Below are 17,393 nucleotides of genomic sequence, written 5' to 3'. Positions count from 1 at the left end.
ATCCCCAGCATCTCCACTTCTTCTGGTCATTTAGTTAAAAACGTAATACACTCGGGAAGGGGCACATGCTCCTACTGAAGACAACAACTTGCAGATTTAAAAGGGTAAAAATGAATTCATCATTTCTGCTGTTGACCACTAGCAAACTGTCTTGACAGTGCTGACCTATGAGGAACCGGAGAGTTGAGATTGAGCTAGGTTGTTTGACCCACTCTTAATAAACCTCTGTTAGAATAAAAACTTTTCCACAAAAGTGTATAATAGTTTTCATACAGTTGTGAGAGAGGAGTTGTTGGTACGAATAAAAGTATTTTGAATAAACCGTGTGAACTTATTGACCCATTAGCAACCAACCTAAACTAACGAGCTGACAGTTAACAAGCTTGTAAGCTTGAATAGCTTTTCGGGTTGGACATTGTTAATGACATGTTAAAATTTTCCAACCGGCCACCAACCGGTGATTGCCAATATATTTGCATGTGTGTGCTGTGTCAGCTTTTGCATTTATTGGCTGAGGAAAAAACAATTTTTTGTTAAAGATGCACAATAAGATGTGGTGATGTGATTCAGTGGTAACATGTAAGGGGTCCTGCGTTCAGCTTATTCCCATGCTGACTGTCACAAAGCTGTGAACCTCTTGGAGAAGCACACCGTCTGAGGAGTCTGGGTGTGCTTGTGTTTGTGTTTGGAAAAAATTATGTTTACCTCAAAGCTCAGAGCTAAACTAGAGAAGCAATAAAAAAGGTTATTGATGTGAGACATATGGGTGGATGGATGGAGGACAGGATATCAATGACGGGATAATAAACAACCTCCACGAGCAATCTAAAAAATAAAATAAAAAAAAAGTTCTCTGGATGTTGTTTCAATAACGGCTGTCACTTGAAACCTGGATTTTGGGACTAAATATGTGTGGATTGAAAGACTGTGTTGTCACTTTGAGAAGCATTTGCAAACTAGGTATTTGAATGAAATAAATGCTTTGACAAAGCTGGGAAGTGATGTGAAAAAGGACTAAAACTGTTTGAATGAATATTTGTCAAAATAAGGTGATGAGGAAACAGATTTTGGCAGCCGTCTGAAAGGGATTCACAGCGTTTTGAGAAGCGTGCGTCACATGGATTATCATAATACTGCACCTTATTATGAGGCAAATTCTCACACGAGAGAAAAGGGTTGAAAACACACAAATACACAATGACACTCATTTGCATACAGATTGAAATACTACGTACCAATGAAAATAAACAAATACACACAGTGGTACACAGAATGAATGTATAGCCACTGAAAACATACACAGCCTGTTTTTGGTGAGGGCAACAGGTATGTAAAGATGAAAACGTTCATTTAGACTAAGGTCAGACGATGTGCAGTCCACCACATCAACAACACTGAGTCATACATGCTGATTTAGAGCAGCTACGTTTGAAGGTGAGAAGCTATTTAACATGGTGAGGAAGGCAACAAAGGCAGGAGTTATTGCTACAATAGATCAAATAGATCAATGAACAGGCTGCAGGAAATAAAATATAGCTTTTACAGGAAACACAGGTAGCCATATCCTCTGTGGAAAACTCCAACTGTGAGGGTTCAATTAAAATGTGGTTTGAAGTTGAAGGAACTGTGAACGCATCTCTATTGTTGTTCACACCCCTCTGTCTTCTCTAAAAGCATATGTGACCTGTGTGGTTGGGCAGTGAACACAAAACAGGCCACCTCTGGCCTGTGTGTATGGCTGTTTGATTGTTTCAGAAAATTCCCCAAAAACAAACATCTAAATTAGTTTCAGAGACAGCCCCAACTACTTGATACACAGGAGGACTAAATGGAGGGGATGTAGCTCAGTGGTAGAGCGCATGCTTCGCATGTATGAGGTCCTGGGTTCGATCCCCAGCATCTCCACTTCTTCTGGTCATTTGGTTAAAAATATGATATAACTATAACTTGCAGCCAGGAAATACAAGCATTTAAAAGGGAATGTTACAGAGATTCAATGCCCCAGTAGTAACAGCTGACATAAACAAGTTCGGTATGTGCAACAAGCTCTCATAGATTCAATAAAAACACTTATCTTCCTCATTAAACAGAAAAATACAACTGCACACCTTCTAAATTCAAGTTTCTCTCTATCACTGAAAAGAACCGACGAGTTAATTGTCTTCTTAAGAAATCTTAAAACAGGACCAAAATAAAACTCACCAAACTTATTAATCTTTCCACTGTTCCAACAATCACTAACTCTGGTGTCCAAAACTGAGTTACATGTGAAAATATTCTGGCTCTACACGCTGTCGCTGCCTCTCTGATAAATGACCTCCCTCTCTCTCCTCTACCTCTTCCCAGCCTGTCCCTGTTGTGTCCTCATCTTTCCTGGAGTCAGAGTCTTGGTTGAAGCCTCTGTGAACCTCCATGTTACTGTACTCCCTGTCATCAAATTAGTTGAAATAAACCCTTAATTCAGCCCAGTTAGATGTGAAAATATTCTGGCTCAGGCTTTTTTCTCTCAGTGTGTGTACTGCCTGTACAGTTACCACTATCATTAATAAAATACCAAATTATGACATTCTCTGTGGAGGAATGGTGTCACATTTTATTACAGTTCAAAAGCAATGTGACATGAAGCATGAGTGGTTTATCGAGCCTACGCCAGCCCAGTATCATAACAGGATACTTTTTTTTTTCATGAAAAAAACGCACTAGTCAACAAAACTACAGTTGGTTTGTCAGGTATGGAGATGAGTTTTTTTCAGAAAGAGAAAGTGTCTCGGTGGAAATGTCTATTTCTGATGGTGGAACAACTTCGGAGTGAAATTATTTATAAGCGAACTCCTACTGTGATTGACTGACATTCACACCATTTATAGACTCAGAGATCTGCTGTTTACAACAAAGCTACATTCATGCAGCAACGGCCTGTTTCTGCGTCAGAGGTGACTCAGTGCAAACTCATTTTTTACACAAAGATTGCTACAGTCCCTCGTTACTCTTTAGATATGGGATTTTGTCTTTACTGTGCATGCAGACACTATTTAAGTATAATAATGTATTATATACAAACTGCACTACTATTGGGCTAAATAGAATACATAAAGAATTTTACAAATTACAATTAAATGAACTGTTATGAAACTGAGATAAATAGACGGTGGATTAATCAACTATCTGCACACTAGAAAAGACACACAACATGCCACAAACACAGCAATGAAAACTAAACTACCAACACAGTTAACATAAATAAACATATGTAGACAGACAGAAATAGAGACATGTCATGTCTTCTTACACTGCAGCTTATCTAAAATGGATTTGTTATCTCTTCATAGTGGAAATGGTTTATGGAACAGTGATAACATTCACTCCATAAGTCAAAATCAATGAGGATTACAGTGTTTTTAAAGATAACACATCAGCTTTTGTGCCACTACAAATACACAAATCTAAAATTAAAGTTATTTATCTTCCAAATAAGACCCTCTGGTTCTCTCTCCTTTTATAAGAAACAGAAACATCTAATACTGCCTTTTTATTGGTTATTGTTCTAAAAAACAGCTGATGAACATACGGTGCGACCTGCTACTTTGTGGTGTAATTAGGTGACCTCAGCAAATGCCGGGTCCTACGCCCGTGTCGTATCAATTCTAAAATAGCGCAATTTTTTTCAACTTGGAAACGTGTGTTGGCTGTCCTAACAAAGATGCAGAGAGCCACAGCACCTTTTCTGAGGCCAGATAGGTTCCTTCCACCTTGCTTACATGTTCATTATTTTTTAAAACAAGTGGTTTGAAAAAGAACACTGTGAACAATTTCAAATCCTTAAAAACTGATTTATTCATAACTATAAACTCGAGATACGCACTCAATTAGTATTCTTATCCTTTAACAAATAAGTTGGTGCCAGGCCCAAACTCTCACATTACAGCTATGTCTTTAATACTTTGATATATGACATCTAACTTTTTTTATAGGGGACCAAGTTAATTTATTTTCACCGCAAAAAGAAAAGAGGGTGACATGGAGTAAAGTAGATTTATGACATCAGACTTTGGGAAACCTCTGCGATGAAATTCTCATCCAGCTTACTCTCTATCTTTTCATTTTGTTTGGATTTAATCAAGCTCTGGGAGAAAGAGAGCGAGAGAGAGAGCTGCAGCACAGGGGAGAAAGATCCAGGTGTTCATGGGAGACAGTCAGACAGTAGTAATCTATCTGTAGCTGCTCTGTAGACAGTGTTTGTGCGCAGGGGTGTGTCTCTATTTGTGGAAGACTGTCTGTCACAGTGGGTGTCCTCTAGCACTCACGATGATTTTTTTGCATAAATAACACGTCTTAGTCCCAAAACGGATGAACTCATGATTCTCTCTCAAGAGTAAATATAAGTTTTGTCTGGTGTGTGTTTGCATGTTTCCAAATCAAGAAGCACCAAGTATAACAAGACTGTAAATAATGACTTGGAAATGAAGATTGAATGGGAACTGTCTATGTGCAACAAATGTACACACGGACAAAGACAGAGATACGTGCTCCGTCTCTTTGTAACGTATTCACATCATATACATACATTCACACACAGCAGCAGCAGACAGAAGGACTGGGAAAGCTGGACAAGAGTTTATATTTCTCTTGTCTGGGAGGAGGAAAGTATTAAACTGCTACATCTGGCAGGTACTTCCTTTGGCATGCAGAATACACGGTGGACCCAAGTCATCCATCGGCTCCATACTTGCCGCTAGCACATCTCCATGCTCTGAACTGTGTCACATAGTTTTAAGTCACGCAGCAGTAAAAGCTAACTGTTTAACTCTTAGCTGGGAGAGAAATATATCAGAGACATGCACATTCACCGTTCATTAAGGCAATACAATGCATTTGTTTGTTTCCCTGAAAGCAAACATACAGAACTGCTACTCTAACACAATGGTTACTTTTTGGCACGACGTGACTCACTCAATGTATTAGGAAGGCAAAATTAATTGGAGGATAATTGACTTTTAAATGTCTCTTAACTGACTTCTTGAAAGGAGAAAGAAACAGAAATGTGTGAGCAAGGGAGGGAGGGGAGATTGAGCTGGACAGAAACAGAGGTGTGAAATTAAAATATACTTTGAACATGCCCTAGACCTATGTGATACATGCATCTGCTGTCTAAAACCTGTATAATGTGCACAAAGACACACAGAGTAGGGGATGTAGCTCAGTGGTAGAGCGCCTGCTTCGCATGTATGAGGTCCTGGGTTCAATCCCCAGCATCTCCATTTACACTTAAAGTCTGGATTGTTCCCTGAACCTGTCTTGGCTGAGGAATGTCTTTGTTTTCTAAAGACACATTAAACACTGCTTGTTAACAAAACCTGCCCCACATTGGGCTCATTAACATCAGAGGGCTTTCAGTGGTTTATCCCTGATTGTTACTGTTGACTTGTTTAGGTGGTACCTTTCCTGGAGAGACTCGATCACACAACAGTCACGCAGTAGGTCTGGCAACTATAGAAACATTTGGGTGAATGCCAGCTCTACAGTCTGCCTCAGGTGTTGTCAAACATTCTCCTTGGCTTCAAACAGGCAATGGGCCAGAGGGCATCTGCCCACCTACTGATACTATTATCAACACCTGTCTGTCCCTGTTCCTATCAGACCTTCTCTATCCTCACTTTATTTTTGAATTCTACCCTTTATCAGCATTTCTTTGTATTTCTGTCTGTATCTTTCTCTCTCCTCCTTTGCTCCAACATAATCCTCTTGTCATTGAGGTCTGAGAATTCTTGGAAATGACAAAGTCAGCAGCTGTGAGGTGATTACATTTAACTAACTGCATCAGCAGAACCCGATGAGGGGGTCAACAGAGACTAAATACAGTGTGAAATATATGTACACCCCCCTGAGACGATCAGTAACAACCTTGTTTTGACCGATCATCCTAGCATCCCCTTGTGGCCAGCAAGCGTTATTTTTAAACTACATAATTTCCTCTACTTTTACCAAACTGGCCCCAATGTCATCATAGGAAATAATAAAAGGAAGACTCAAGGGAGCCACAACCCCGGGGAATGCCCCATGAAAAAAGCAAGCATTTATTGACCTTGTGTTTTGTCTGCAACAGTTATTATTTGTTTGGGTTCTATGACACAGCATGTGTCTACCCCTGTGGGAAAAAGCAGTCACAACTACCAGTTTTGGCAACAAAAAAAAAGGGAATTTGAATATAATATTGAGTTAAATAAACTAATCATATTTGGAAAAAAATTAGTGAGGTGATTCTTAACAATAGGCACTAATTGCGTGCCCCTGTAGCTCACCAGGCAGAGTATGTACGATGTGTCAAGGATGTGTCAATGAGTCTTTACTGCGGCAGCCCAGGTTCAAGTCCAGCCTGCTGCATATTAACCCCTCTTCCTCCCCTGCCTTTTGTATGTCTCTCTCTACTCTGAAGTAAAATGCCCCCCAAAAAAGAATAGATGCTATTCCATTTTTAAAATATAGAACATGAAATGCAAGAACAGAGGAAGAGGTGTGATATGCAACAAAGTTTCCTTGGCCAGGAGTCAAACGGTGCCAGTTACTGTACGTGGTACATGTCTTAACCACAAGGCTACTGGGATGCTACTAAAATAAGTGCTACTATTGAGAAATAGTAATAGTTCATGTTTGAATAAAGCATAGTTTCATTAATTGCTGATATTTAATATGGTCAGTAAGCTTACTAATATCATATCATCAGTGTTTAACTATAATGTATCACACTTAAAACTTTGTCATCACAAAACATCTGCAAGAGAGTGGAAAAACAATGCAAACACATTTTTCTCCTATGAACCTAAACAATTGAAATGAATAGTTTTTGTTACTGACTATCCCTAAGGAACTGCTGCATGCAGTGTGGGACTACTTGTTGAATGTGTTTCAGTCAACAAATTGACTGTTCAACTGTGAGGAAGAAAACCAAAACCACTGGTACTATAATCTTCCTGTCTCTGTCTCTCTCCGCTCCCCTCACTCTGTGACCCATTTCTCTATCTGCTCCCTAGTGCTCAACTGTACAATTATACAACAGGCCGGGGATTCAAGGATACACTGGTTGAGTTTCAACAAAAACAGGATGCTTATCGAGGCGTTGGCCTTTAGACACTCACACACACGTTTGCACTTTTATTCTTGTGATGACCCCTATTGACTTAAAGCCCCTGACCTAAACCATCACATCTACATACTTAACCTTGACCTTTACCCTAACTTTAACCTAGTTCTAACCTTTATCCTCCAATCAAGCCTTTGCAAAAGTCCAGACCAACCAAAATGTCCACACTTTGATGTCCTCTCAAAGATAATAGTACAAGAGTATGAACACACACAGCAGACCTCACAGTTGTCAGTTTCACAGTTTCCATTCACTGTAAAACATGCTGCAGCTGTCAGTCACACACATACAGTTTGTACTGTCAGCTTTTTGAAAAACGCAACATTTGCATCACCTTACTGCTGTTTCTATCATGCAGCTGCACTATACTGCGTGTGCGTTCGTTCTTATTTGTTTTAACTTGCCTTACACACACCCACCCAGTTATGTAATAACCCTTCTTTATTCTTGACAAGAATTGTGACCCCGTTTCTTGCCACTAGATAAGGCAGTGACAATGAAGAGAGACGAAGAGAGAGTGAAAACATTAGATTAGTTATGGCTTTTGCCATAAGTCTCACTTCAGTACAAAAATGGATACTCCACCCACTTCCTATAATACAGTATACTGCACTCCATGGACTGAGTGACACACACACACACACACACACACAGCTAAAATAAATAGTCTGGTGGTAAATGAGACATATTTGCTGCGATCTCTTCCTCTCACAGACCATTCCCACCCAGTATCTTACACACACGGACATGATTAAGATTCCACAACGCACCCAGATTCCAGAGTATTCCCTGAATAAACATTGCTTCCTAAATTTTACATATTGGGTTTGGTTTTATTACTTACAGATCCATTTTCAAAACCTACATTGAAAAGTGCTTTACAAATTGAAAGAATAACAATACATTGACAGTGGGTCAATGAGCCACTCACAAAGCTCCTTCCATGCCATGGCTGATTAGCAAAGGTCAGTCAGACATCTCACATTTGAAATGTTCATTACAGCAGTATAATATAGTTAGCTTTTGGCGTCCAGGCTCCGACCTCGTCACTCTCTGCACATATGTTTACTTGGAGATATATTGGGGAGTGATGAGCACATACCTTAAACCCCCCTAGTCGGAGCCTACGGGTGGATGCTGGGGTGGTGGTGGGAATTACAGAATGACAGGTAGCAATACTGATGCAAGGCAGCAGCGGCATTGACAGAGCAGAGAGAGAGCTGGGAAATATTTGCAGCTTAAATAGATCACCAGATTGGAAGGGTGCGCTTGGTTGGTGATTATGAGTGAGCCATCTCGTGTGTATAGCGGTGCAGCTCGAGTTGAAGTCCCACAGTGTAATGTAAATGATAATAAAATTGATAAATGACAAAGAAAATGGAAAATGTACTCATAAATAAAAATGCTAACTCAAACTGAAGTATCTCCCTCTGTACTGTCATTTCTGAGCAGCTCTGCATCTACACTTGTGGGGTACATCCTAACGGCATGTATTTGAGCAGCACACATCCTGTTGAACTTTCACTAAGGTGTTACAGTAGGCAGCAGTGCCTAAACAATTTAAAACACAATTTAAAGATCATTGGGAGAATCCAGTCAGTCTGAGTAGAACTGGCTAGACAGTTAAACTCCTTATCTTTGATTTAAGCCAGCTTCAGTTTTCAGCCAGATGAACTCTGATGTTGATGTAGCTCTGGGATTCAGTGCTGACCCCATTCCCTTTTCTATGTTGGCTGACTCTTGCAGAACTTCATCCAAAATGTTTGTGGTTTTAGTGAGAGTAAGACGGAAATTTCGAGAGTACATTCAGGATACTGTTTTTCACACAAAAGACTGTGAGGTGGTATGTTCGGCCTGGTTGTTTGGTCACCTTTCTCAGACAACACATGTTATACTGTATGTATTACTAGGCTAATGGGTGAGGCAGCAAATTAAAGAAGAATAAGAAAAATAAGTCATCTACTGTATAATGCTGCTAAATATAAAAATAATAGTAATTAAATACTCTCTAAAACATTTTGTCTTCATGAGAAAAAACTAAAAACACAGGAGGAAGATGCATATTCAAAGTGACAATCTTGGTACACAGTAGGCACAAAAAACATTCTCATTTTTGAGAAACTAACACAGAAGGAAAGATCTGCGCTCTAGGCCAATAACCAATCACACTGTGTATGCCGATGCTATGGTAGCAACAATCGAAACAGTTTTCTCCACTGTGGAAATAACCATTTCTAATAAAACAGCTTCATGTGGGATCAGTGGTCTAGTAGCACCACTGGTGTTGACATAATTAAGAGGGTGTAGCCGTAGTATCAAAGAGCTCAAGTGACTGTTATGTTTCTCAGTGCTGTAAACACTGTGGAGGAACGCAGTGATCTAGTCTCGGTGGCATCACAGCAGCTAAAAGAGTGTCGGCCTCACTATCATCAAACTGTGGTAACTACATAACCATGTCTCTGAGGCTCCATTCCAAACATTTCTTTGTTTAATGGCATTGCTTTTTTTATTACACACTGGAGAGAGACAGGAATAAGCATCACTCATATTAATCGATGAATACAATACAAAGGAATTTGTACTGCATGTATGTAGTGAGTCCTGGAAATTTTATTCTAGACACTTTTTCACTAAACACAAACACACACCCACAAACAACAAGCTCGATCTTTCTTCTGACTGTGCCTGCACCCACATATATTAATATCACTGTTATTCCTGTAATTATCTGGTGACCCCTAAGATTCTTCTTGGGGCACCTTAAGGTCCTCCAGGTTGGGAATCTCTGGCTTAAACAGGACACTATAAGATGGTAAAAAGACATAAACTGAATACCATCTGCTTTTTACAACACAAGTAGGCCCTCCACACCCCTGTGGCCATTCTTTATCTATGTTATCTGCTTTAATTTAAAAAAAACAACAAGATTTACATCCCAGCTTGCTTGTCAATAATAAAACTATGAAGTATGGCACTAGTTTTACAACGACAAGTAGCTCTGTTTTTAAAAGGCCACTCCAAACCACGACTCACTCCAAGGGGAACTAGGTTTAATGATGAGAACTAGGGCATATCCATAACATTTCACTTATGTAAAAATAACAGAAAAGGGGATGATAACAACAAAAAAGGTGGGATTACATAACTGACATAACTGTGTCAGGTGAGTTAAAACTCACAACATCATTAGTGTCATGTTTCCAACATCTCAGACACTTCAGAGAAAACAAAGTTGCAGTCAGTTCAGTTATTTCCTCCGCTGATACGGATCAAGATTTATCATCACGGAATAAATATTTCAGATGCTGCATAAATATTTTTACAAAAAAGACTTCACTGTGTTTACCACACCCTTGTCTCTTACACTCGCCCTCATTTTTTCTCCCCTCCCTCCTCCCTGTATGTGTTTTTTCTCACTTTCTATTTCTTTCTGACTCCCCTTTTCCTCCCCTTCATTGCTATCCAATCCTCACTGCACTCTCTACTTACTCAAGACCACACCACTTGAATTTTCATGTAATTACAAAGAATGACATATCATTATGAAATGAGTCTCTCTGAGAGGACAGGCAAATGTTTGGATTGTAGCCAAGTTCTATAAATTGTGACATGTGTCTCCAGCGTTGACTGTAGATATGTGACAAACATACAAAAAAAATGCAGCGTAATAAATGGGTCAATGCCACACAACTCGACTGAGGAAGATTAAGAAAGCGCAGGGGAAAAGTATGTGGCAGGTGAGGGGGAAGTAAAGTGGGTTCAATGCATAGATAGCAGACCTCCTTCGAGTTGTTTTACTGTGTGTGTGTGTGTTAATGTTAATGTTTGGTTAAATGCAGTTACATGTATGAGCAGTGTGAGAGTGTTCGCTTTCCAACCCTGCATGGACAGTATCTGTATTAACAGTGTATTGGTGTATATTTTTGTGTCTGCATGTACTGTTTTGTTTCCTACCCTCAGTCTCAGCTTGCGTGGCTTCAGGTGAGGGGTTGTCCTGGCCCCAGTCTGCTGCACAATAGATCTGAACCACCAAGAGCCTCTTCAGAGACACCAGGTCAGCATCTCTGAGCCCAGTCTCCAACTTGCGAACAATGGCCCGCCCTGACTGGCTGGTCACCACAGTAACCTGTGAATATGGCAAGAGGAAATGGAAAAATACCTTAGAAAACCTAGAACAAAACAGACTCAAAGGACATCAGTTCAAATGAGAAATATTTTACAGTCACATCCTAAGTGAAAACTTGGGCCCAGTAGGCACACGCAAAGGCCTTGGTATGCTTCCGATGAAGTGTTTATCACGTTTGAACAACTTCTGAAATACTTCTGAAAGGTTGTGTATGACAATTTCTGTAACTTTGTGAAAGCAGCAATCTGACATTCACATTATTCAGGCAGTGATTGGTCAGTTGTGTAGGTGAGAAAGTCTTTTCTTGTGTGAAAACTAGTGCAACATCATGAATGTCTTTGAGGACAGACTGTCCAAAACTGTGTCCAGTTGTCACTGTTTTTTAATTATTAGGTCACATAGTTGTTCCACCCCACAACTCTTTCCCAGGGTCTCACTTCTGAATTGTTACAGCTGGCTTTATGAAAGATCAAGTTTGTGTTTCAAGTTGTCATTTCTACAGAAGAATAGGCCACAACATCACCACAGCAAAGCATTCTTTGTGTGTGACTGTTGTGTTTCTGTTGTACTTTAGGGACATGACATATCGTAAATTACTGTTACTAAATTAAACACATGATGTCAGAACTGTTCTAGTTCCTAGTCCCAGTGAAGTAAACTCAACAGAAAGGTTACCATGTTATAATGACACAACTCTCCACTTACTGCCTTACGATCGATAATTTTAATGTTTCCTGTAGCTCAGCTATCACTATCTCACATGTCATGGCACCATAAATGAACAAAACTGCTGGTAAATGCACTGTAAAATGTGTTTCACTAATCCATTATTTTTTTTGATAATGAAGATTTCTGTGGTAGATTTACGCAAAAGACAACATCTTATAATAAGCAGTCACTCTCTCTGACGATGGAAAGAGATGAAATTAGTTTTCTGTGGCATTTACATGCCTAATGGGGGGACACAGATAAACTAATGGGAGGCTGATGTTGAGCACCCTACTGAATCACATTAACAGTAGCAGTAAATGAAGATTATAATGGGATTATTCGGCGCTCTGCTTCCTCCTGTTTGGCCAAAAGTAGAATCTGCTGCTGAAGCCTGACACACATCAACATACACACGCACACACACATCAACACACACACACGACTGCGAGAAACATGTATGTGAATGAAAACATATATTGTATAAGTGGTTTAGCAACACACACACACATACATACATACACACACACAGACACACATACACAGGGCCATGTCTCTGCTTAATGTCTCTCCGTCTCCTAATAGTGCTATTCATATCTGCTGCTGTCGGAAACAGTGGGTCTTAGTGTAATCATCTGCCCAGAGCTTCCTAATAAAGCTGGTTGGATTTGAGAAATCCTCGTCAACAACCCAGAGCCTTGTACCCAGAGGACATGATGTTCAAATTTAACAAGAAGGACAGTGACTGGCTCAGTTATCAATTGGCTCCCCATATGTTCAACATTTGAATCTAACATTTGAATTCTTTCAGCAATGTCAGCTTATATTCCCATCCCCCCAACATTTGCTGACGTCTAAAATGTTGCATTTGTGTCTCAACTTTTGAGCCTGGAACATGGTCTGAATATTAGCCCAAAGCTGGCTTTGAATGACATAAATAGGAATTAAATGCACACTTCTATTAAATGTGCTGCATCCAAGTGATAGCTATGATCTTGATGAGTCCATCCACTTGAATCATAATAAGTGAAACAAATTCGATATATGATTTGCCTTAAAACAATTTTAACAGAGACTTTACAGAAGTGGGAACTCAAACATTGGTTCAAATGTGCACTTGAAGGATTTGGCACTGAAATGTGTTAGCTGATTGGATATTCTAGCAGGAGGACACTGAAAGCTGAAGATTTACTGATGTCACTCTTCCTAGACAGATGGCTCAGCAGCAGATGAATAGAGCCCATTTGCTGCATTTGAAATGTACATGAGTTGGTTTTAAGTAGCCTGTCTGATATAAGATGTGAAGAGTTCTCTGCAACTAAAATGGGCTGTTAACAAAGACATTTTTAAGCTTTTAAAAATGCAAATTAGATTCCCAATTCAATGTTTTTGCAGCTGCTAAATACACTAAATTGGACCTGAGGAGAGCTCATTTAACAGATATAAGTGGAGCCTCTTCCCTACATTAGCATTGAGTACAAAGCTTGAATATCAAAGGGGTCTATTCAGTCTGAGCTGGTCTGCAGTTGAAGAGATACTCGTTCATTATGGATCTGGAGACACAGAAACAACCTAATATTTAGCAGAAATGACTTCATATACAATAAAGTTGTACAAAAGTGTTAAAGTGGTTACTCTATTGTTACTGATTACTGTATGTATCGTATGATCCAGTTCAGGTAGATTGAGTTGTCATTTATTTGCCACTAGCTGAGAAAACAAGGGGATGTAGCTCAGTGGTAGAGCGCATGCTTCATGCATGTTATGGACGGTCCCTGGGTTCAATGCCCCAGCAGTCTGCCATTTCTTGTGGGATACAATGTGTACACTGGTCACTTGATGATGAAGAGGGTGACCACTTAACCTGCGGTTAAATATGGATAACCGCTCACAAGCACTTCAGTGTACGAGTAGGGGAACAACAATGGTCATAAAGCCAGCTCAAATCATGAGCCCAAAACTGTGTGTTAGTTTAGTTCTTGTCAGGGCCTGCCTGACGCTCATTTTAATGTCAAGTATAGTCCAATTGAATAAACAGCGTATAATTTCCAATTGTATCTGCATTGTACTTTTTATATGCCAGCAGCCAGGGAATTACTTGTTTGCCCTTGTTTGAATGTATTTCATTCCATGATCCAAAGCACGGAATTTAATGCGTTGCTCAAAAAAAATATATAAATAAGAGATCGAAAATTGTAGTTTTGGGAACGTCGTTAATCACAGTATCACAGCTGAGATTGTTCAGCAGGAACAGGCTTTTACCAGATTATTTTGGCTTATGAGTTAACAGTTTTGTTGTTTTCCAACTGAAATAGGATGAGAAAGCATGGAGGGATTTGGCTGGTTTCATGTAGTGTAAAGGTTGTTCACTTTGTATGGAAATATTTACCAAAAAACGCACCTGGGTTCAAACCCGTAGCTTCCTTGAAGCCACCATGCCTTAGCCAACAAGTCAGTGGCAAATGAGCAGTGTTGACTACTGTTGGTGATTCTTTGATAGAGCAGATAAATTTAAAGCTTTTTTCAAATAAGAACTTGTTGTTATTTCCAGAGCTCGGCTTTCTGGACCATTTTCATTGTTCCGTCCAGTAGGTACCCTTAACAAACGCGCCCCTTATGTTGTAAATGCACGCTGAATCCCTGCTTACACTAAAAACAGCTTTAAGAAAAACACTATACACTGTGTCATGGAGAGTAGGGAAAGGGACAGAACAGGAGATTTAACCAGCTGAGAATTCAGCAGCGACTAATCATGCTGTTGGCTTTAAGCAGATGTAACAAAAGAAGTATTCACGCTCTGCAAGGTTTGTTCTGAGGGTGTACCAGATAACAACACATGGAGGGATCGTAGCTGCAGTGGTAGAGCGCCATGTCGCACTTGTATTGAGGTCCTGGTTCAAATCCCAGCATCTCCACTGGGCCTGTGGTGGACACTATACAGCTCACTGATCATCAGAAGGGATTTTTGTTAAAGCACTAGTAATCGGCTATACATATACGCTGCTCTGTCACCATAAAACATATTGAAGACTACTCTAAGGAAGCTAACACCTAATTGAACGAATGGAGAGCAGGATCATCGTATTTATTATTTTTGGGATTGATCTATTTATTTTTGCCCAGTTCAGAAAAGGGATTGACTTTATGAGTTTACCTGATTGAATCACTTGAATAATTCAATTATTCTCTTAGTTAATCTGAAATTAGAACATCGAAATGGTGGTGCAGCTGAACTGGAAAGACAGTCAAGGTTGATAACACTATGCGACAGAACCACGAGGTTCCTAACCAGGCTGCAGCACAGTAACCCGGGGTAACGTTCTCGTTTCCTTGGCAGATGTTGACAGAGGGAAGTGTGGGGATGTAGCTCAGTGGTAGAGCGCATGCTTTGCATGTATGAGGTCCTGGGTTCAATCCCCAGCATCTCCATTTCTTATGGCCACTGTTACTTAAACAAATGACCACATTAAGTGAAACTTTGTGACATTAGATGTTGTAAAACAGTTGGAAAGCCTCCAAAAATGCATTTTGGAGCATTATCTTTGCCTGTGACAGGCTAACTTTTGCAGCCAGAGTCAACTAGAGATGCCTGTGTTTTTAAAAGCCCATCGTGATGATTGACAAGTCTGTAGTTCAGTCTTTTTGTTGGTTTATGTAAACATTTCTTGTGAGTTGTAACATGAGTCGCGTTGCCTTCATTAAGTATTAATGCACTTCTTCTGCTAAAGCAAACTTCACCTCAGTGTACAGTAAAAGCTGCTAACTAACTTTTTTTTGACATTATTTATATAGCAGGCCTATCTTTGCTCACCTCCACAGCTGTGTTGTTGCCAGCCTGGTTGCCAGTACTGGTGTGTCTGATGTACTGTTTAAACTGCTGCAGACTGTCCAGCACTGCCTGTCGCAGCAGCTCACCTCCTCTGGTCACTCCTCTGATACAACCTTCACCTGGAATAGACCTCAGCTCCTCGACACAGGAATGCAGCCTGGCCAGGTTACCACGAACCTGCTAAAAATTGAGAGAAACAGAGAAGAAAAAGCAACAAAAGGAAGAGTGGTGGGAGTGGAAGAACAAAAAAAAAAAGACGTATACATAATTCTTAGAAACACTTCACCTTCACCAATCTTACCACAAACGGCAGTAGACATTCCTGCTGCCTGCTGATGGCGTATATACTGAGTAGTGGTATCCTACAGGGTCCGTCCAGACTACAGGCCAGGGACAAGAAGTTATCCAGAGCATCACAAAGCACCGTACAGGTCTCTGACCACCAGGGTGGCAGCGCCTCCACGATCAGGACTCTGGCTGGTTGCCGTGGAAATGAGGAGGACCAGTAAACCAAGTTCCCAGAGTTGGAGGAACTTGCTGGCTTCTTTCTGTTATCCGTGGACATCTAAAAGCAACAAACACAAAAAAGCTTTTAAGGTAACATCCCAAGGATGAAGAATTCTGCATTTGAACTTACCTGTTACATCGTAGTTTTTAATGTAAAAAGGCAGCAACTAAACTGTTCTCATGTTTACAACAAATCTAGCAGACCAAGAGGAGGAAAACCAGTAATTAACAAAATGAGCAGAATACATAGACATAATATCAAACCACTGCCCTGTAATTATAACGAGCTCATGCAGTCAACAACATTAAAGTACATTAGCTGCAGCCATAATCATGAGCATTATGCACCACTGTAAATAGAACATGAATAGATGGGCTATGATGAACATGAAAATTATATATGAATGTAGGTTATAAATGGTTCGGTTTTCAAATGACTGAGGGGCATTTCCTGACTCCTGGGGAGGCTAATGTGAAAAAGTGACTACAAAGTTCGGTTTTGTGCAATAATGGCTGAAAGGCAACTATTTCATGGCTGAAAATAAGAGTTTGAGAATCCATTTGTTGGCAAGAAAGTTCTCGTTGAACTATGCTGTAGGGCATGGGTAATCATATTTTGCCATCCCCGGGTGCAAATTCCCCCTTAAATGGTCAGAGTTCGTTGTGCACAGAAGGACTTTGCTTTGTGGTGAATGAATGATGATGACTCGCTGCATTGATAAACTGGCAGTAGTGGTGTTAAAAGTCTGCTAAAACAGAGTGTCACAAGGATTAGACGATAACACAAACAGAAACTCAAATGATTCCTGTGGGGAAATCAGGTTATTACAGCAGCAGAAAGTAAAACAAGATGGATGAAATGGAACATATACAGAGCACCGTAGCTAGAAAAAATATTGTATCAATGTTAATTATTATTATTGATTGATTAAACATTCGGTGTTTTTAATGTTGGATAACAATAAAATGATTTCATTTTCTTAGAGCCCAGGGTGATATCTTCAAATTGCTTTTTTTATCTGGCCAAGAGTCCAAAATCCAAAGATATTTAATACAAAATGACATAAAAGAGAAAAGCTCATCAC

At 39.9% G+C, this 17,393-nt stretch overlaps 1 protein-coding gene and 3 non-coding genes across 4 annotated transcripts in view; 3 read left to right on the top strand and 1 right to left on the bottom strand.

Moving 5' to 3' along the window:
• Positions 1–16,366, bottom strand: part of m1ap (meiosis 1 associated protein) — a 35,690-nt gene extending 19,324 nt beyond the window's left edge. Inside the window, exons 1-3 of the mRNA XM_035675726.1 lie at positions 16,103–16,366; positions 15,784–15,981; positions 11,093–11,264 (exon numbers count right to left, since the gene is read on the bottom strand). Coding sequence (XP_035531619.1) covers positions 11,093–11,264; positions 15,784–15,981; positions 16,103–16,366 — 634 coding nt within the window. The remainder of the gene's footprint in view (positions 1–11,092; positions 11,265–15,783; positions 15,982–16,102) is intronic.
• Positions 1,834–1,905, top strand: trnaa-cgc. Its single transcript has one exon. It is a non-coding gene; the product is annotated as a tRNA-Ala (tRNA).
• On the top strand, positions 5,187–5,258 carry trnaa-cgc. The gene has a single exon. It is a non-coding gene; the product is annotated as a tRNA-Ala (tRNA).
• trnaa-ugc lies at positions 15,330–15,401 on the top strand. The gene has a single exon. It is a non-coding gene; the product is annotated as a tRNA-Ala (tRNA).
• Positions 16,367–17,393: the final 1,027 nt, after the last annotated feature.

Source organism: Morone saxatilis, unplaced genomic scaffold, assembly GCF_004916995.1.
Source record: "Morone saxatilis isolate NCDOM2014 unplaced genomic scaffold, NCSU_SB_2.0 Contig4, whole genome shotgun sequence".
Lineage (NCBI taxonomy): Eukaryota > Metazoa > Chordata > Actinopteri > Moronidae > Morone > Morone saxatilis.
The sequence above is the reverse complement of the archived record's forward strand: the minus strand, read 5'-3'. Positions and strand labels throughout refer to the sequence as shown.